A 20,953-nucleotide genomic window follows, 5' to 3' on the forward strand; every position below is an offset into this window, starting at 1 on the left:
AACCCCAAATAACTGAACGAAAGGCTTGGGGTTGGCAGTGAGCATGGGGCTTGACTGACAGCAGAACCTTCACCCTGAGTCTGTACAGCTTTAAATTCTTTTTCTTTTTTGGTTTGTTTAGTTCCAGTAACACCCAGAGATTTGATCTTTTTTGTTAATTTTATGTTTTATTTTCCTCATCTTTATTAGTGATTTGGTTTTATTATAGGATTTACTTTGTCACTCTGTGCAGTGCATTTTGATGACTCAGCCTCTTTCCTGACTTCCCAGACTTACCCCACCCACACTTCCTTGTGTCTTTGTTTGTTTCAATTTTAAACTGTCAGGTACCATGTGTGCTTGGTGTTGGGCCTTCTCTGGAATGTGGCTGCTCTGGGGTAGTTTAGGGCATACCTCTCAGGAGATGGGCTCTCTTTCACAGTGCCATCAGCTGCCAGTAGCTCTCAGCTTGGGGGCTGGGACTTAATGGCCACCTTGCCTGTGCATGCTGGGATGTTGTCTGGCTTGAGCAGGAGCAGCACTTGTCATGCTGTCCTGACTGCTGTGAGTTCGTATGGCAACTGCCCTGCTGTGCTCAGAGAATGTTTCCCATGGAGTCATCCACTAGCTGTGATTCTTACGCTTGCCACCACCACACCCCCTCTGCAGTCACCTCCAAGTCTTGGGAGGAGGGTGTGAAGTAGAGGGGCCATTAGGCGAGTATTCTGCATCCCTCTTTCTCTGAGCCCAGACCAGGCATCAGTCTGTGTCAGTCACCTGGTGCTGCCAAAGATGAGAGTTGACACCAGATTCCACTGTCACTCTGCTCTGTGGGGTCAAGGAGATGGCTTAGTGGGTAAATGGGCTTGCCACCAAGTCTGAGGGGCCTGAGTTCTAGTCCCAGAACTCACATTTAGAAGGAAACAGTTGACTCTCACAAGTTCTCTTCTAACCTCCTCATGTGGATCATGGCATGTGTGCCCCTCCAATAAATATACACTGTAAAGAAAAATCTGTGTTGTGGACAAGGAGGCTGAAGTACCCACTATGGTCACAGGGGCAAGGCCATGTGACAGACACTCTATATCTCTGAGCCCGTCCGGCCCTTCACCTCTGCAGCCTCCTGAGACTTGCTCACCAGCTATCTGCTGAATTAAGGAGCAAGCACATCCATTGACTTTTAGAAAGGCTTGGGGTGCAATGTGGATGAAAGCTCTTGTAATTACATGCAGAGGTAAGACCTGAAACAGCTTTCACCACTGAAGAGGAGGAGGCACATGATGCTGACTGCAGAGAGTGGAGATGTGGGAGGGGTGCTGAGTATATTTGAAAGACAGCCAAGCAAACAGGAAGTTAAAGCGCGTGAACACAGGTGCTGGTGCACCATTCAGTGATGAGCCTCAGTCTCATGTCTCAGTACAGACGCGGTGCATCACTCAAGTCCTGGGAACTAGCTGCTGGTTCCCTGGACTGCTGCTCTCCCATCTTAGTGACCAGTCTGTGGTGGGGACACTCTGGCCTCATGCAGAGTTCCCTTGTTCTACAGGTACTGTGGAGCTGCACCCTGCTATTCAGGGCCTACCTGCTTAAGAGCTTCATGTTACCACAGTGTTCTCCTGATGAGGTGGAAACTATTAAGGGGTTGTCAGCAGGAGGGAAGTAAGAATGACGTTATTATACAAAAAAATTTCTCTAGCCCCGTCTAGATGGCTCAGCAGGTGGGCATCTGCCACTGAAGCCCAACTAGTTGGAACACAAAACACACATGAACACACATGAAAGTGGAAGGAGAGACCCGGCTCAGCAGACTTGTCCTCCAGTCTCCATGAGTGTGTTGTGGTGTGTACGTGTGCTCTCCCCATGTCATAATACAAATAATAATATAGTGCAGACTTGTCCTCCAGTCTCCATGAGTGTGTTGTGGTGTGTACGTGTGCTCTCCCCATGTCATAATACAAATAATAATATAGTGCAGACTTGTCCTCCAGTCTTCCATGAGTGTGTTGTGGTGTGTACGTGTGCTCTCCCCGTGTCATAATACAAATAATAATATAGTGCAGACTTGTCCTCCAGTCTCCATGAGTGTGTTGTGGTGTGTACGTGTGCTCTCCCCGTGTCATAATACAAATAATAATATAGTGCAGACTTGTCCTCCAGTCTCCATGAGTGTGTTGTGGTGTGTACGTGTGCTCTCCCCGTGTCATAATACAAATAATAATATAGTGCAGACTTGTCCTCCAGTCTCCATGAGTGTGTTGTGGTGTGTACGTGTGCTCTCCCCGTGTCATAATACAAATAATAATATAGTGCAGACTTGTCCTCCAGTCTCCATGAGTGTGTTGTGGTGTGTACGTGTGCTCTCCCCAAGTCATAATACAAATAATAATATAGTGCAGACTTGTCCTCCAGTCTCCATGAGTGTGTTGTGGTGTGTACGTGTGCTCTCCCCATGTCATAATACAAATAATAATATAGTGCAGACTTGTCCTCCAGTCTCCATGAGTGTGTTGTGGTGTGTACGTGTGCTCTCCCCGTGTCATAATACAAATAATAATATAGTGCAGACTTGTCCTCCAGTCTCCATGAGTGTGTTGTGGTGTGTACGTGTGCTCTCCCCGTGTCATAATACAAATAATAATATAGTGCAGACTTGTCCTCCAGTCTCCATGAGTGTGTTGTGGTGTGTACGTGTGCTCTCCCCATGTCATAATACAAATAATAATATAGTGCAGACTTGTCCTCCAGTCTCCATGAGTGTGTTGTGGTGTGTACGTGTGCTCTCCCCGTGTCATAATACAAATAATAATATAGTTTAAGAAGAAAAGATTTATTTAGATTGGCTCAGTTCTAATGGGAGCACCAGGTTTTAGGCTTTGTTTTGTTTTGTTTTTCCCTCTCTACATTTTATGTGTATAAGTATTTTATCTGAGTGTCCATAAATGGACCATGCTTGTACAGTGTCCCGAGGCCAGAAGATAGTATCAGATCCACTGGAACTGGAGTTCTGGACTGTAGTGAGGGCCAAGTGGGTGCTGGAATCTAAACCGGGTCCTCTGTAAGAGCAGCCAGTGCTCTTCTCCAGCCTGCCCCCCTTAACAAGTGACTGGCGTGAGCTGAATGAAGAAGCTCGTGGAATGGCTAAGAGAGGAGTAGGTATTGCTGAAGGGAGGGGGCAAGCAGGGTCAGCCAAATTCGCCAGCTGATCCTTAATAGAGAGAGGGCAAGAAACACTCACATTCCTGGTTTGGCACCTAGATAAATGGCTGAGTCCTTCAGTTAAAGAGAAGATACAGACAGACTCGGGCATCATGCGGTGCATGCCTGTAGTCCTTGCTCAGGAAGCAAAGGCAGGTGGATCTCTATGAATTCAAGGCCAGCTGGACTACAGAATGAATTCCAGGACAGCCAGGGCTACATAGTAAGGCCCTGTCTAAAACAGGAAGGAAGGAAATACAGAGAGTTCTCATAGGTGCTGGGATGGATAGAATGTTGGCAGCATGCTGCCCTGTGGCTAGAGGCCCACCAGCAGGATGCCTGGGGCAGGTGTTAGTTAGCAAGGGGTGCAACACCCCAATGGCAGGAAGGTAGGAAGGAGGTGGAAATCTTCAGGAGTGCCAGCATCTAAGGCTATGTCAGAGATGATTCTGGGTAAGATGAGACTCTGAGGCACAAGTCGCAGACAAACCTGGGCTCCATGCTGAGACCTTGTCTCAGAGAAGGAGAAAAATAACTGAGAGATAGCCAGAGCACTGACAGGGAGAGACCAGGAGACACAAGAGCTAAGGGTGTCGGTGGGTAAATTACCTTCTGGATCTGACGTCAGAAAGGCTGATGAGCTTGATAAAAACAACTTGGAAGGAACACTGAGGATAAAAACAAAGTGGGACTGTTGTAGGCAAGCATAGGGCCTGAGGTGCCAGGTCTTTCTGGCTTTAGAATTTCTGTGGTCCTAAGGGATCCAACCCAGTGTCTTAAGCAGCTAGGCAGGTATTCACCACTGAGCTACAGCCCTAGCCTCGGGGCCCACATCTTACACACTAGCTTTGCAGAGCTATCTTCACCATGGAGCTAGCATTCCGAATCATTCAAGGCTTGAGCTCAGTGCAGCCTAGCAGTGTTCACATGACATCAGCAGAGCGGTAGGTTTCATAGGCAATCTAAAGATGCAGACAAACACGCCATCATTCTGTGTAAGAAGGGGAGCATGAGTCGCGTCTGGGACTGACCCCCACAGATACTGCAGAGTGGCTGTATTTGGTGTTATGCTTCTGTCCACACAGCTCGTGTCTCGTCACGTTGATGAGTGACTGAACTTTGAGGTCTTTGATACTTGCTTCAGTGTTCTCCAGTCTTGGCTTTATTTGACCAGAGTTTGAGGTCCGAGTGCAAAGCCTTAAATGTTCCTATTCAGCCTGTAAAATTAAGCCCATTGTGATGGTTTGTCAGGGTTTAGGTTTGGGTTCTGAATTCTATTGTTGATAATAACCCATCTTATTATGCTTCTTACAGTTTTATTTTTATTTTATTTTTCTAGTATAAAACAAGCAAAGAAGGGAGTGTGATGGGAGTCACGGTGTCGCGGCTCGCAATGCTGTCTCAGTGCCAAGCTCTGTCACAGGCCTGCAATTATTCTGAAGGTCAGACCTCATCCCATGACTGCCCTCATTGTTAGCTTCAGATACATGTGACTGTGAGCACCCACTTGGTGATTGGACTACATTTAACGAATAAATTCCGAGGGAAATGTTCCAGGACACATTCTTGGCTTGCTTTTGCCTTCTTTGTTACAAAATAAATTTAAAAAAAAATCTTGTAATTTAAATAAACTTCTGGATAAACCAGATATATAAAGTATGATTTCTAGAGTACAGAAATAGAAAACCTCAATTAGAACCGTGTGTCTGTAAGCTGTGGAGTCTTGGATGTTCCCATCTTCCCATGTAAACCTTCAAGCTAAGCATAGTCCAAGAAATCCAGGCCCAAAGATGCAAATTAAAACAGAAAGCATCCAGAGCCAAGTGATGCGGCCCACAGCTGTCACCCGGCACTGCTAACAGGCCAGCCCGGGGTATGTAGCAAGTTCTAACTAGCCTGAGCTATGGCGAGAGTTGAGACCCCCATCTCAAAAAATATAAAACACAGTAATGTGAAACTTCTGGCATGTAAGTGAACATTTCGTAGTAAGAGTTCAGGCTGGCCTCCAACTTGAGCTCCCTCGTGCCAGCATTCTGGCCTGGGCTGCAGGATCTGTCTTCAGTGCTTACTTCCAGATGTGCTTTTCCACGTTCACTTTTAGTGTTTCCTTTCCCTTTGCACAGGAAAGGTGACTGTGTGCCTTTCTGGGTGGCATTCCTGCCAGATTCTAAAATATGTGCATATGTGTGTATGGGGACAACCTAGACGCCACGGGCAAGGCTTTTTGCTCGTGATGAGTGCGCTCCCTCATAGGCTCTGCTGGGGCCGAAACTCAAGTTCCCAAATGTTAGGAACATGGGGAGATCTTCATTCAGTGAAAACAGTTAGATGCAGACTTATGTATACCTACTTTATTATGTTCATAATCTATCTATAGGTATCTAGAAGTAGACATTTGTATACATAGGTTTTTTATATAGAACAATATTTAATGTTTTTCTAAGAAGTAAACTTTTTACATATACTTGAAATTTCCAGAGTTTCTAAACAAACACATGGTCTTTATTTCATTAGGAAAAAACCTCTGAATAAAGTCCCTCAGTGCTAAAGGTTTCTACGGTAGTGTTTCTTCTGTGACCGCATCACACTGTCACCATCCTCCAGCCAGTCTGTAGGGGTCTCAGCATCAGGGAGACACTGATCTAATTGTTTTTCCAAAAGCACCTCATGCTTGCTAGGGGCAAGGCGTGGGACGTCACTCTCTGCTAACCATGGCTGCCTTCTGTTCCCCTCCATCTTTTCTCTTGCAGGAGAAACTGTAGTAAATGTTTTAGACTTTAAGAAGGACGCTGGGCTGTGGCATGGCATGTTTGCGGTAAGCTGTCAGCATCGGGGAGTGTATAGTAAAATGTGCTTGAGGGGCTGAGGCTCTGTAACAACTGCAAGTCTCGGGATTTGCAACTGAAGTTCCCAAAGTGTCAGTAATGTTGCTAGAGGACGCACAAGCATGAGGACCTGAGTTTAGACCCTCAGGATCTAAAAAAGCCAGGTACAGTAGTGCACATCTGTAATTAAGCCCAGCTAACCTGGAAAAGCAGTGGTGAACAGCAAGAGACCATGCTGGAGAGATGGATCAGTGGTTAGAGCACTACTGCTCTCTCTGAGAACTCTTGTTCTTTTCTCAGCACCCAGGTCAGGCTGCTGCCGAGCACCTGCAGCTCTAGTTCTGAGGGCTCTCTCTCCCTCTTCCTCCCTCCCCCCTCTCTTTCTCTCTCTTACACATAAACATTTTCTCTCTCAGCAAAATAAATTAACAAAAAATAAGAGAGAGCATCTAGTGTAATCTCTACCCCTACCCCACCGCCACCCCCATCCCACCCCCCATCTGAGAAGGGCTATATCCCTTAAATATCTATTTACTTTTTAAAAAAGATTTATTTATTATATGTAAGTGCACTGTAGCTGTCTTCAGACATTCCAGAACAGATCCCATTACAGATGGTTGTGAGCCACCATGTGGTTGCTGGGATTTGAACTCAGGACCTCTGGAAGAGCAGTCAGTGCTCTTAACCACTGAGCCATCTCTCCAGCCCCTACTTTTTTTTTTTTTTTTTTTTTATCAGAAGTTGAGAAAACAAATAAAAACTTTGTGAGGACTTGAGGGATCTTCTTTCCATAATCTAGGTGTAGATAGAACTTTTTTCCTGAAACTAAATCTGCGCCAGCATGAGGTACTTTAGGGCAGGGGATGGGGCCTTGTACGGAAGGGCAGGTAAGTGGTGAGCGGGGTGACTAGCGTGGGCTACCTGAGTTCCAAGCCAAGTAGGACTGTAGAGTAAGACCATCTGAAACACACAGACGCCCCACAGAGGCAGCACGGGCTTGATTACTGTGCTGCGCTGGGTCTCTGGGGATCGCACATCCTTGATTTGGGTGGCAAGAGGGACAGCAAACTCCAGACCTCAGCTCTCTCTATATTTACGAATGTTTACCCTGTAAGGAACTGGGAAAACAATTTTTTGCCTTGTGACTCTGTTCCATTTTTATTCCCTTCCCTCACGCTGTAGCCTGTGTCAGGCAGGAGCATCATGGGGCACTAGAGCAGCAGCTTGGTCATCCTACTGACTCCTGTAAAGCAGCAACCTTGTGACCCTGCAGGACTTCTTCTGTAGCTGCCTAGAGAAACAGTTGTATACATGCCCATGAACATAAGGACACACACATCCCTTCACAGCAGTAATGGCACAGCAGTACTATAGACCATGTGCAACCACACACAGGGAGCTAGAGAGCCCTCTCATTCTGGGCTGCATAGATTTATCTAGGAGACATCAGACGTAAAAATAGCAAGTGGCAGATACATATATACTATGGTGCTTTCCAATCATTTATGTGCCCAAAGTGACATATATATTCTGTACATGTGGACAGTGGACTGCAGGGATAGACACTAAACTTATCCCTGTGGTACTCTGGAAGAGAGCAGGCTTAGAGAGTAGCTCTCAGAGGCACTTCAGCACCACTGCTAGTCTCTCAGGTATTTTTTTGAAAGGGTGCACCTGCCTAATACCCCTAAAGCGGTGTTAGCAGAGTGCCAATACAGCTTTAAGTTGGTAAATACACATTTTGTATTGATTGCTTTTTATGTTTCTTTGTTTTTCAGAATGTAATGAATAAGATGCATACAATTAGTGTACCCTACTCTGTTATGAAGACCTGTCCTCTCTCTTGGGTCCAGAGAGTCCATGCTCACAAAGGTAATCACACACATCCGCATACTAACTGTGAGACAAAGGTAATCAATCACAAAGGTAATCACACACATCCGCATACTAACTGTGAGACTGGAGGGAGCTCTCCTCTGCAGAGAATCAGTTCTTTGCCTTGGGGCTTACCAAACTTTGAAGTAGTTGTAGGTAAGCCATTTGCTTTATCCCTTTGTGGCCTTTCCCATAAGTTGAAATAAGTTCTCCAGAATTTGAGCCACAGTTAGTGCCGTTGAATCCTATACTGTTCCAAGTTTCCTTTTTCTCTAAGTAAGAACTGTCACTAAAATAAGCAAAATTGTCCTAATTGGAATATTTTGAATATACACCCCAGTTTAGCACGTGTATGTGTCATAACTCTGTCCCCTTTGAATCTGTAGCCAAAGTAGCATTAGTGAAGTGTCGAGACTTACACTGGGCCATGATGGCACATCGGGACCAAAGGGACGTAAGCCTGAGCTCTCTGCGGATGCTGATTGTCACCGACGGCGCCAATCCCTGTGAGTACTGGACGTAGAACTCCTAGGACATCTGACGGGCTGGGTGTCTTGTTCCTTGTCTATAAGCTGTTTCATTCTCAACGTATTGAGATGTAATTTACATACAACAAAGCTTGCCCGTTTCACCGGGTGGTGATGATGGTGAGAGAGCCTTAAATTCCAAGAGGCCAGCCTGGTCTGCAGAGTAAGTTCCAGGACCTGAGAGACCCTGTCTCAAAGCCCCTCCCAAAGAAACCCACCCCCACAAAAGAATAGCAACAAAACCAAATAAAACATCCCCCCTCAAAAAAAATTTTATAATGTATGTGTGTGTGTGTATATACATATATATATATATATGTATGTATGTATGTATGTGTGCTGTATGCTACATGTATGCACGTTCCCTTAGGCCAGAGGAGGGTATCTGCCCTTTGGAACTAGAGTTCCAGGATTGTGAGCCCCCTTACATCGGGTCCCGTAGAAGAGCAGGTTCTCTTTGACTCTCTCTCCAGCCCCCACAGTCCATCTCCATAGATTTGCCTGGTCTGCATACCTTTTTTTTTTCTTTTTTTTTTTTTTTTTTTGGTTTTTACGAGACAGAGTTTCTCTGTAATGTCTGGCAGTCCTGGAACTCACTCTGTAGACCAGGCTGGCCTTGAACTCAGAAATCCGCCTGCCTCTGCCTCCCAAGTGCTGGGATTAAAGGCGTGCCCCACCGCCGCCCGGCTGGTCTGCATACTTTACAGGAATGTGATCCTGTGTTTGGTCTTTGGTGATAGGCTCCCCTGGGTTGGCATTATCCTCCGATTGGCATTAGTCCTCCATAGACGCACTAATGTGCGCAAACGTTCTTCCCTGCGTGGACTCAGAAGCTTCTTGAAGCCACACCTCTCTTGTTCACTCGGTGCAAGGAGGGGTTTGCAGGTGACTCAGTATAGCCGAGTGTGTGAATGTGGTATAAGTTCTTCCAAGCAGCAAATAAAGGGATGTGCACGAACTTGCAGAGCTCTTACCATGCTGCCTGCGCTTCTGGATGTGCACAAAAGGCTGGTTCTCCACTCAGGGTTCTCTGGTGAAACTCAGCAGGAAGCTCTTTCTCCTCAGTGAGCTTACGCATCATCCAGCCTTAAAAAGCAGGTGGAGAACTTGTAAGGAGCCAGAGAGCACCCCTAGAGCAAGTGTCACTAGAGCAAGTGGCCCTGCCACTGGTGAGGCGTCCTGGCTACAGTCGGGACTTAAGGAGGGCTGCTAGATTCCACCTGGGTGCCTATTGCCTACAGCGTTGTCGCTAATCTTGGCAGGTATAGCCTTTCTAGGCTGAGACTGTAGGAACTATCACGCATGTCTCATGGGATGGATGAGCATGTGTCAAACCACCTTGAAGGGACGCTAAGCTATTTGCATAGAATGAATGTTGTACAGTATGAGTTCTGACAGATGCACTCTGTCAGCTTCCTGCAGTAGGGAAGATGGTAGTCTTAGCTTTCAAGTTGCTCTGTTCTAACTCCTTAGGGTCTGTGTCGTCCTGTGATGCTTTCCTGAGTCTCTTCCAAAGCCACGGACTGAAACCTGAGGCCATCTGTCCATGTGCCACATCTGCAGAGGCCATGACTGTAGCCATCCGAAGGTACTGTTTTCGATCAGGGTTCTCTTGATAGTCTGTCACAGCCTGGGTGAGATGTGAGAGAGGACTTAACTGGTTTTCTGCTTTCTAAACCTAAAAGTAAAATTGCTGAGCAGTCAGTCGTCTCAGGTGTCTCGGTAATACCTCTTCTCGACAGAAGTGCACCTAGAATCTGACAGCTAAGTTTAATTATTCTTATCTCATATTTGTGAGGCACTGTATTCTTCAGAACCCTTTGTGTCTTAAATTAGAAATGATCAGCCAATCATACCTCAGATATGACGATCTATACCTAAACCTTTATTAGTACATACTAGCATATTTCTTTCCTCTTTGCTTTTTTCCCTTGTTAAAGAGAATTGTCTGTGTTAGTCTGTGGACACACAGAGCACGGTGAGAGGTGCTCCTGTGAAGGTCAGAAGAGAGGGTTGGCTGTCCTGTTTTGTCCCTGCTGCCTATTCCCCTGAGGTGCGGCTCTCACTGAGGCTTGCATCTTGGCTAGGCTGCAAGCTAACCAGTCCTCGAGACCCCTGGTCCTTGCAGCCTTGTTCTCAGGCTATAGCATTTGGGGGGTTCCCAGCTTGTTTTATGGGCACTGGGACCCACTCTGGTTCTCAGGATTTTGGAGCCCATGCTCCTCATTGCTGAGCATCTCCAGCCCTGCTCTCCCACTTTCCTTTCCTTTCCTTTCCTTTCCTTTTCTTTCCTTTTTTCTTTTCTTGAGGGACAAGAGTCTCACTATGTAGTCCAGGTTGGCCTCAGATTTGCCCTCTGCCTCTGCCTCAGCCTCTCAAGGACTAGATTGCAGCATGAGCCACCATGCCTGGCTTTTTGTTGTTAATTTCTTCGGAATGTACTTCTGTGCTGGTGTGTGTGTGAGGTGTGTGGAGGTCAGAGGACAACCTGGAGGGAGTTGATTTTCTCCTTTTGCCACGTGGGCCTGGGAATGAAACTCAGGTCATCAGGTTTGCATGGCAGTTGTAACTGAGCTGTCTTCTCAGCCTTCCGAGTTTGCTTCTACTCATCTGGTTGTTTATACTTATTCTTGTTTGTATAGATGTGACTTGATGGTTTGTTTTTTTCTTTTTCCCATTTTAGGCCTGGGGTTCCAGGGGCTCCTTTGCCAGGAAGAGCCATTCTCTCAATGAATGGACTGAGCTATGGGGTCATACGGGTCAATACTGAGGATAAAAATTCAGCACTGACAGTTCAGGATGTGGGACATGTGATGCCTGGAGGTGAGTCTGGGATGTCATTGGGATTTCATGAAGATTTGTCATCAAAGTAATGGTGTTGGGATGGGAAGGTAGCTTGGGCAGGCAGAATGCCTACCTGGATTGCCCAGAACCCTGGTTCCATCCCTATTACCGCATAAAGAGAAGGGGGGATCTAGAGGAGAGGCAGAGAGGCTGACAAAGCAAGAGGGCCAAACTAGGGGATCCCAGCTCCAGTGTTTGGTCGCAGCATCTCTGCAAGCTGCTCTGTGATTGAGTGCCAACATGCTGGCCCCTCACGGCTGTGTAAGGTTTCAGTCTCAAAGGCTTGCCCAACTCTGCTTTGTCACATGGAAAGGGATGCCAGTCACTGGCTCTCACAGTAGTTGTCAAACTAGTAAGGCTGTGTGCTGCTCTCGGGGTTGCAGCAACCCCGAGTCCGGCCAGCACCTGCTGCAGTCCTTCCTCCGTGCACTGTGTAAGAGCTGTGTCGGGGCGCCGGGTGGACCTGTCGGTTCACAGCCCCGAAGCAGCACTTCTCTTTGCTGCTCACTGTTTGCTGGTTCAGCAAATGTGCAACTCTCTGGGTTTGTAAAACAAAATTGTTACTTTGCAAGTTTTCCAGACTCTTCTGTTTTTTGTGTTTTCTGTGCTCTAGGCATGATGTGCATTGTGAAACCAGACGGACTTCCTCAGCTCTGCAGGACAGATGAGATTGGAGAGATCTGTGTCAGCTCCAGGACTGGAGGGATGATGTACTTTGGACTTGCTGGTGTGACCAAAAATACATTTGAGGTACATGGTGCTATTTCCCGGGGTGTTGAGTGACATCGGGTGTTACTAGCAGGCCTGCTGGCTGCCGGATGGCATGGCACTGTTCAGCATGGATTAGTGGCTGGGATGGTGTCTTCAGGGCCTGGTACCTAAGGTCAGGTTCTACACACGGCTGCTGTGTGAGCTGCCTAGCCTCGTGGAGGTCCTTTATCTTTAAGATATGAATCTTAAAGATAAACTACTACCAGAGGTGGTAGTGAGTGCATGTAATCACTGCACTTGGGAGCCTCGGGTCAGGGCACTTCAGGTTCAAGGCCAACCTTGTATAATAGGACCTTGTCAGAACAAAGCAAAAGCGCCAGATGTGCTGGTGCCCACCTTTACTCACAACACAGGGAGGCAGAGCAGGTGCATCTCTGTGAGAGTGAAACCAGCCTGGTCTACAGAGTGAGTTCCAGGTCAGCCAGGGATACACAGAGAAACCCTGTCTCAAAAAGAAAAAAAACGAACCTACCAAACATAAAAAATCACCAAAGTGATTTTTTGAACACAATGTGAACAGTAACAATGCCTATCTTGTGAGCTGTTTTGAACACTAAATGAATTAATATTTACTCGTAGAAATGTATCTGTTGGACATTAAAAGATTTACTCTGTACTTACATATAATAAATAAATAAATCTTAAAAAAAAAAAGGGGGCTGGTGAGATGGCTCAGTGGTTAAGAGTGCCGACTGCTCTTCCGAAGGTCCCGAGTTCAAATCCCAGCAACCACATGGTGGCTCACAACCATCCATAACGAAATCTGATGCCCTTTTCTGGAGTATCTGAGGACAGCTACAGTGTACTTACATAGAATAAATAAATAAATCTTAAAAGATTTACTCTAGTGGATTTACTATTGTTAAAGCTTTTTAAGTCCAAGATTTTGACGTTGAGGGTCCTGTGACAATTGGGCTTGCTGTGTCAGACTGTTAACGACATGGAGCCGGGAGCTGGGGAACCACATGCTCTGTATGCTGGAGAGCCCGAGCTGAGATCTCCAGATGCCAGGCAAACAATCTGCCTCTCCCTTTCTCACCTATGAGACGGATAGAATTCCATTCCATTCGGAGGAGCTGACCTGGTTACTGTAGAGCGAACTAAGCTGTTACTATAATAACTCTAGTCACAAAGGAGGCAGGGCAGAGAGCTGCCCAGTCTGACAGCCCAGTGACCTGAGCTCAGCCCCCAGATGGGGCAAGTGGAGGGCTGACTGCTGCATGTTGTCCTGTGTTCTTTCTCTCAGTAGGCACTGTGCCATGCAGGTACGCACAGAGAGAGTGACGGTGGATATGGGTGGGTGGGTGGGTGGATGGATGGATGGGGCACACAATGAATGGGGTGGGGTGGGGTGCTGGAGCGATGGCTCAGTGGTGGGTTCAAGTTCCAACACCCAAGTGACAGCTCACAATCATCTGCAATTCCAGGCCCAATCAGATATGTACATGTAGGCAAAATACCCATAAATGCAAATTAAAAAAAAAATTAAAGGGAGAAAAAAAATCAAGAAGAAATTAAGAAAAACCCCAGGATATTTGTATAAATAAGCTATTTTCTATACATACACATGTACATACACAACTAGACAGTAAAGAAAAAGACATTTACTGATGAAATACAGTTTAATTCATGATGGAATATCTGGGTTTTTGTTCTGTTTCCCCATTTGGACAGTGGTAGTACACAGTGCTAGCTGTAATACAGGGGTAATGGTGTTAATGTGTAGCGGTTGTGTGGGACACCCTGTCACACTGCTGCTTGCCATTGTGAGAGATCAGGGTCACCCTATCCAGACAGAGACTGCATTCTAATCACTAATATGTCCTGAATGCAACCCCGGGTCAGGCACCATGCTCTCCTCTCCAGATCTGCTCAGATTGCTCTACCTTTACCTACGCCCAAGAGAGGATTTGAGAGCATTGTTTACAGCTGAGAAGAACCTGAGGCTCAGCTGCTGGCATTTACCCAGAATCTGCCTTGCCAGTAAACTGCAGAACTAGAATCAACTCTCAGGACTTCAGTATCCTCTGCCCTGTGAAGTGTTCTACTATACAAACACGGCCTAGATTGGTCATTACCTGATGGGGAAGCTATCCAAGATACATTGTCAAAGGTCTGTTAGTGAAAAGACAGACAGACAAATGTGTAATTGTGATCCCCCTTTTTTAATTTTTTAAATATTTTCCTTTTTAATTGTGCATATGTGATATATGCCTTTGTATGTGTGCTTACACACATGTGTGTGTGCACGCGTGTGCTCTGTGTATGTGCTTGTGTGTGTAAAACAGATGATGTGGGGCATCAACCTCTGACCCACTCCACGTTGTTTATGTTTGTCTGCTGTCTAGGCTTTAGTAGCTGCCTAGGACATCCTGGACGTCCTGCCGTCCATCCCCTCCCCAACAGCCTTTTTCTTGGGGGCTGGGGATCAGAACTGCAGCCCTCAGGCTTGCACAGAAGCCTATCCCGTGACCCTGGGTTAACATACTTAGTTGTGACATTAGTCTGTGTATCTTGTGAGATGACACAGTGGGTGAGGGCACTTCACGTGCTGTCTGATGTGTGCTACCCACAATCCACATGGCGAAAGGCGAGAGCCAGCTCCTGCATTTGCCCTCTGACCTCACAAGCATATAAAGGCCCCATACCTGCAGTGATACAAACACAAATCAACGTAATAAAATATTTGACTGTGAGTGTATAGCTTTTTAAAAGTCTGGAGAGGTAAACTCTGAACTGGATGAGATTCCTGGATTTGTTGCAGATTATACCTTCCAATAAGCATATTATGTGTGTGTGTTTATAATTCTATTTGGGGGTTGGTTGGTTGGTTGGTTTTAGAGACAGGGTCTCATTGTGACGTCTTGGCCAGCCTGGAGTTGCAGTGTATACCTGGCTGGCCTCCGAATCACAGAGCTCTCCTGCCTGACTCCTGAGTGCTGGAATTAAAGGCTTGTACCAACCATGCCCTGCTCAGTTAGAATATAATACATGTAGTTTTTTCTTTTAAGTAAGACTTTTAAAAATCAGATACATTTTTTTTAACTAACCAAGCTTTTCACCTTTTTCCTTTTGTCTTTTAGGTGATTCCAGTGACTTCTTCAGGCTCTCCTGTAGGGGACGTACCCTTCATCCGGTCAGGGCTGCTGGGATTTGTAGGGCCTGTAAGTGACGGTTCCTATTGATTTTGCAACATTTGATCTAAAAGCATTTGAACTTGGATTCACAGAACTGAACAGATTCCGAGTAGTGAAAGGGTGTCACTGGCCCTTTAACAACGATCAAAACGGCTCCTCCTCCTGTTTCTTTATTTAGACAAGGTCTCTGCAAAGCCCTGCCTGGTTGGAACTAGTGGAGATCCCTACCTCAGCCTCCCAAACGCTGGGATTAAAAATGATGCACTGTCTTTCAGACTGATTGTAGAAGACTGTCACAGGAATGAGCTAATGTTTTCTGCGTCTCTTGCCTAAGTTTCTGTGACTCCTACAGACTAAGGCTTCATATGTATCCTATATTTTTAAACATTTCACTTATTCTTACTACTTTTCTTGATTTATGTTAACATGCTCTGAGAAGTTAAGAGGAGGGAGGGGGGAAGGTTACTTCGTAGCCAAGGGAAACTGAGTGGCGAATGTAGAGAGTGTTTTCTTTTTCTTTTTTTTTTTTTCCATTTTTTATTAGGTATTTAGCTCATTTACATTTCCAATGCTATACCAAAAGTCCCCCATACCCACCCACCCCCACTCCCCCTTTTTGGCCCTGGCGTTCCCCTGTACTGGGGCATATAAAGTTTGCGTGTCCAATGGGCCTCTCTTTCCAGTGATGGCCGACTAGGCCATCTTTTGATACATATGCAGCTAGAGTCAAGAGCTCCGGGGTACTGGTTAGTTCATAATGTTGTTCCACCTATAGGGTTGCAGATCCCTTTAGCTCCTTGGCTACTTTCTCTAGCTCCTCCATTGGGAGCCCTGTGATCCATCCATTAGCTGAGAGTGTTTTCTTTTCTTTTCTTTTTTTTTTTTTTTTTTTTTTGGTTTTTCGAGACAGAGTTTCTCTGTGTAGCCCTGGCTGTCCTGGAACTCACTTTGTAAACCAGGCTGGACTCGAACTCAGAAATCCGCCTGCCTCTGCCTCCTGAGTGCTGGGATTAAAGGTGTGTGCCACCACGCCGGGCATGAGAGTGTTTTCTTAAGGATTCTCAGCAGTGCCCACCCTGGGTCATTGTAAATTCTTAGAAAACAGTTCGTTACCTGGCAAGTGTTATTCATGGTAGTGGTCTAGAGAGACAAGGACCCAAAAGCCTGTTCTCAAGGCACATACTGAGCCTGAGCAGGACACAAAGGCAGCAGAGAGCCAGGCTCTGATGGCCAGTGGGTAGGGCAGTGGCGAGCCATGGGGTAGTCACTATCCTGTCAACTCATACCCTCCATCTGTCGATGGCTCCTTCCTGCCCATCTCCTCCTCCTCCTTCTCCTCTTCCTCCTCCTAGCGCTCAGCTCATGTAAGAGCATGTGACACTGAGCCCTTAACACTGCAGTGCAGCTTCAGCTGTCTCAAGAGCCCAAATCTTGAGCGAGCTTGCTGCACTGCTATTGAGGTCCAGGACCCAGCTCCAACCGTCAGTCTGAAACAGATAGACTGTTGTCCGCTCTCTATGAATGATCCCCTGAACCCCATGTAAAGGGTCTGGTTGTGTCTGGCCTGAACCAGTCCCATGGTCAGATCTAGCTGCAAGGAAGATGAAGATGGAAATACCATGTCAGCTAAACAGCCTCACTGTGAAAGATTTGGAGAAGCAGGCATCCCTTCTCTCTCTCTTTTTTAAGGATTTGTTTCTATTATGTTAAATGTATATGCAAGTCTACATGCATAGCAGTGTTGGAGTTAAAGGAGCTGTGAGCCACCAGACTTTGTGCTGGCAGCCACACTCATGTCCTCTGCAGGACCAGGACATTCCCTTAGCCGCCTCTCTCTCCATTTACCACCAGCAGACTGTTAGAAGTGTGTCCCCTCTGGCTCTGGCGTTGTGGAGTTGGCTGGCTTCCTCTGGCACTGTGGGTAGACCAGCAGCTTCCTGTGCATTGACATTCTGTTTTTCTGGCTTAGCCCAGTCATTGTGTGGCACTACACTGTGCTCAGCAAGAGTGACATGCTTGTGGAGGTAACTGCCAACTCGAGAGGACATGCGAAGGGCCAATGGACCCAGGGGCCTGCTGCTCTGTTGTCCAAAAATCTGCAGGGTTCTTAGACCTTCTTGGGTATGTGTTTCTGATCTTGCCAATGGAGACAGTGTTACCCTTGCGAGCTCAAAGCAACTATTCACACACTAAAACCGTTGGCTCTCTCTAGCTCCAGGAGCAATAAAGTAACATTTCTCTCCCTGGTATTCACCCTGTGCCAACTACAGAAGAGCTAATGCACACCTGTGGCTGGAAAAGGGAACTCTGTGTGTGAGCACAGTTTCTCCCCTGTGAGAGTGAGATTTCCCCTAAGAATAAATAGGAACGGATTAATCTCTTATAGACGGTAAGACCTCAGTGGGTGCTAGCCAGATGCTCAGCAGGTAGAGGCGTCCCTGGGACCCATTGGGTGGAAGGAGAGGACAGTTCCTGCAAGTTGTCCTCTGAGTCACAGCGGGCAGTGGCCTGCCTGTGCCCACACACATGCACACAGATCGAGCCTTTTAAAGACTTGGTGGCTTTAAGATGTGCTTTTTTACTAATTCTAAAGAAAAATAATAATAAATCCCATAAACTATGACATTATTTTCTTTCGTATAAACACGTTTTTTGTGGTGTTGGGAGTTGAACTGTGTACATGTTTCACAGGTACGTTTCTTAGTGTTTGGTTTGGTTTTGTTTAGTGACATTTTCATGAAAACAGGAAATGTAAGGTGTCTGTTTTACCCTTTAAACTATGGAAATGAAGGTGAATCATTGCTAACTTTCAGGGTAGCTTGGTGTTCGTGGTTGGAAAAATGGATGGATTACTCATGGTCAGCGGCCGAAGACATAACGCCGATGACATTGTTGCTACTGGATTGGCTGTGGAGTCCATAAAGACCGTCTATCGAGGAAGGTGAGTGCTCTGAGATCCGTGTCACCACTCTGGGGTGATCTGAGCTGCGCTCTGTGGTTCTTCCAGGTGCTTGGGCTGGTCTAGCTTAGAGTGACAAAGCCCAGCTTTAAATACCCGTCCTGCAGCTGAGGCATGAAATGTGAGCAGTCTCAGAGTCTGTCAATGATTGTTGATTCTGAAGACTGAGGAGAATTCCAAGATAAAAAACATGACCTTCTTCAGAGATTGTGCTGTCCAGGCCAATATAGGTGGCTGCCACTCTGCGAGAGCAGACCTAAGAATCTTTCTCTCATTTCTAACTGAAGTGTTGTGTTTTCTATGTGGAGACTGACATGGCAGCTAAGTGCTGGAATTGTAGGTTCTGTAAACAAGGGCAGGCCTTCTCCTGTGCTTACTAATGCAAGGAAAGCGAGCCCAGCAGTTGTAGACGGTGTCTGTTAGGATGATTTCCACTTTGTTTTTACACAAGAGCACCTTCATACACATGTATGCTGTGCTTGGAGCCTATGCCACCTTCTCCCTCCTGTCCTGACCGTAGTTATGTACGAAGGGAACATCTAAAGACGTCACAGAAAACACCAGCTCCTGCATCGTGTGGTTTTCTGTCATGATGTGGCTTCCCAGGCATGGAGCTTCGTGGGCAGAGACCCACAGTCTGTGCTTGTAGCCACATCCGCAGTGCACAGCATGGTACCTAGCACAGTTAGCATCCCAGGGGGCAGGCAAGCCGGCATCATTGGCTCTCAGTTGTTTCAGTCCTCGTGCATTCAGTCAACAAATCCTCACTGGGTGTACTGCTTTTGGGGGTACTTTGGCAGTGAACAAAACAAGCTATGTGTGTGCCTTCTATTCTTGTGACAAACACTGAAGTCAGGCAAACAGTAACATAGATGGCACGTGAGAGGGTCTGAGTGCTGTGGAGTGAACACAGGAGGTGGTCTGGGAACGCCTCACTAGTAAGGGGACATTTGAGCGGAGACCTCCCTCAGGTCCACTTCCATCCCCTCCCTCTCTTGGTCTCCCTCGCCTGCCCGCGTCTGACTCGCTCCACTCTCTGCTTCACCACTCTGCTCCAGGCACACTGGCCTTCTCGCTGTTCCTCAAACCTGCCAAGCTCGTCCCTACCTCAGAACCTTCCCGCTTTCCGTTCCTTCTGTCCGGAATCCTCTTCCTCCAGATCTTCGCGTGGCTCGCGTCCTCACCTCCTTCAGGTCTCTGCTCCAGTGTCCACTCCCCAGGGAGGCGCTCCCCCAAGCACCCATAGCCACTCCACTGGCCCGACCCAGGCGCTTCCTGGTGCTTATCACAACATGCCTTCAGTAACTGTGTGACACGTAAGCGCCACAAAGCCAGGAACTGTGTTGTTTGCCACTCTGGTGCTTAATCCGCGCTTTTTGGTTTTATTCTCAACGACTCTCTCGGCCTGACTTGGTGGTGGCGACTGCACACTGTTTTTCTGCTGCTCACATCTGGGTGGGGTGGGTGGGGTGGCTCCTCTTTGATTCCAACTGAGGAAAGCTAATAGGATGGTTTTAAAGGGAGGCTGATGTGTTTGATCTATTTCTCTTAGAATTGCTGTGTTTTCTGTGTCTGTGTTTTATGACGAGCGCATTGTGGTGGTGGCAGAACAAAGGCCCGATGCGTCTGAGGAAGACAGTTTCCAGTGGATGAGCCGGGTGCTGCAGGTGAGTGCCTGACTGCGCTGGATCCGGGGTGGCTGCCACTGCAGGCTACCAGATACCCCGTCTTTAAAAATTATGTTTGAGCCTGGTGTGATGGCACACACCTTTAATCTCAGCACTCAGGAGGCAGAAAGAGGTCGATCTCTGTGAGTCTGAGGCCAGCCTTGTCTAGAGTGAGTTCTAGGACAGCCAAGGCTATACAGAAAAACCCTGTCTCAAACAATAACAAATGTATATATTTGTATGTGTATAAAATATATATATATATACATATATATACATACATATAATTTTATACATGTTTACAGTGAAATGTGTTTATATCCACTCTCCTTCATCCTCTAACTTTTCTCATACCCCCTAACTACCTTGACTTTTTTTTTCCCCTTGCCAATTATCGTGCAAGATCAGCTAGCACCATTCCTCCCCGTGGACCTAATAGATTGTTCTGCTCGTGTTGCCTAGAAATTCAGCTGACTTGCTTCAGCTAACTCTCTCATGCCCGAGTGTTTGCTACCCATGAAGATTGTGACTGCCCCTGTACAGTGCACGTCTGAAAGTGACTAACAGGCTGTCAGTTAGCCTTTGTCCTGCCACACCTTACACATGCAGGTCCTAGAACACGGAAATGTTTTTCTTTATTCGAGGAGCCTTTCTGTGGAGTTTAGAGGAGTAGGTTGGATGAGCCACAAGGACAGGAGGAAGACTCAAGTTCGGGGCTGAGAAGTTGTGGTGTCCAGAAACAGTGGGTTGAGTGAGGCTCTGCGGAAGCACGCAATGCCTGCACTCTGTAAGCAGTGTTGTTTGTTTTTTGTTTTTTTGACACAGGGCTTCTCTGTGTAGCCCTGGCTGTCCTGGAACTCACTCTTTAGACCAGGCTGACCTCGAACTCAGAAATCCACCTGCCTCTGCCTCCCGAGTGCTGGGATTAAAGGCGTGCACCACCACTGCCTGGCACAGTGTTGTTTCTTAATAATGTAGAAGCCGAGATGAGCCCCATGCACGCTCAGACTTCTCTGCTCACTTTGTTCTCCATTCAGCCCCAGACCTGAGAACTATGCAGCATGTGGCATGTAGGATCCCGAAGCACTTGTTGACTAAGTGCACAGTCCAGAATAAGCTGTACTGCCTCACAATGACAATTCATGTGTTACTTATGTCCAGGGACTGTGACTTC

At 46.8% G+C, this 20,953-nt stretch overlaps 1 protein-coding gene across 7 annotated transcripts in view; it reads left to right on the forward strand.

The window, feature by feature from the left end:
* The window catches only part of Dip2b (disco interacting protein 2 homolog B), a 181,849-nt gene that overhangs the window by 125,717 nt on the left and 35,179 nt on the right, over positions 1-20,953 (forward strand). For 4 of the 7 annotated variants that reach the window (XM_011245629.3, XM_011245630.3, XM_011245631.3 and 1 more), the window contains 11 exons: positions 4,514-4,616; positions 5,925-5,989; positions 7,778-7,871; positions 8,261-8,380; positions 9,875-9,989; positions 11,085-11,224; positions 11,859-11,995; positions 15,100-15,180; positions 17,967-18,094; positions 19,171-19,305; positions 19,665-19,779. In XM_011245629.3, the coding sequence (XP_011243931.1) occupies positions 4,514-4,616; positions 5,925-5,989; positions 7,778-7,871; positions 8,261-8,380; positions 9,875-9,989; positions 11,085-11,224; positions 11,859-11,995; positions 15,100-15,180; positions 17,967-18,094; positions 19,171-19,305; positions 19,665-19,779 (1,233 nt within the window). The remainder of the gene's footprint in view (positions 1-4,513; positions 4,617-5,924; positions 5,990-7,777; positions 7,872-8,260; positions 8,381-9,874; positions 9,990-11,084; positions 11,225-11,858; positions 11,996-15,099; positions 15,181-17,966; positions 18,095-19,170; positions 19,306-19,664; positions 19,780-20,953) is intronic. The other 3 variants (XM_006520976.4, NM_001159361.2, NM_172819.3) reach the window with 1 other exon arrangement.

This window comes from Mus musculus, chromosome 15 (assembly GCF_000001635.26).
Source record: "Mus musculus strain C57BL/6J chromosome 15, GRCm38.p6 C57BL/6J".
Taxonomy (NCBI): domain Eukaryota; kingdom Metazoa; phylum Chordata; class Mammalia; order Rodentia; family Muridae; genus Mus; species Mus musculus.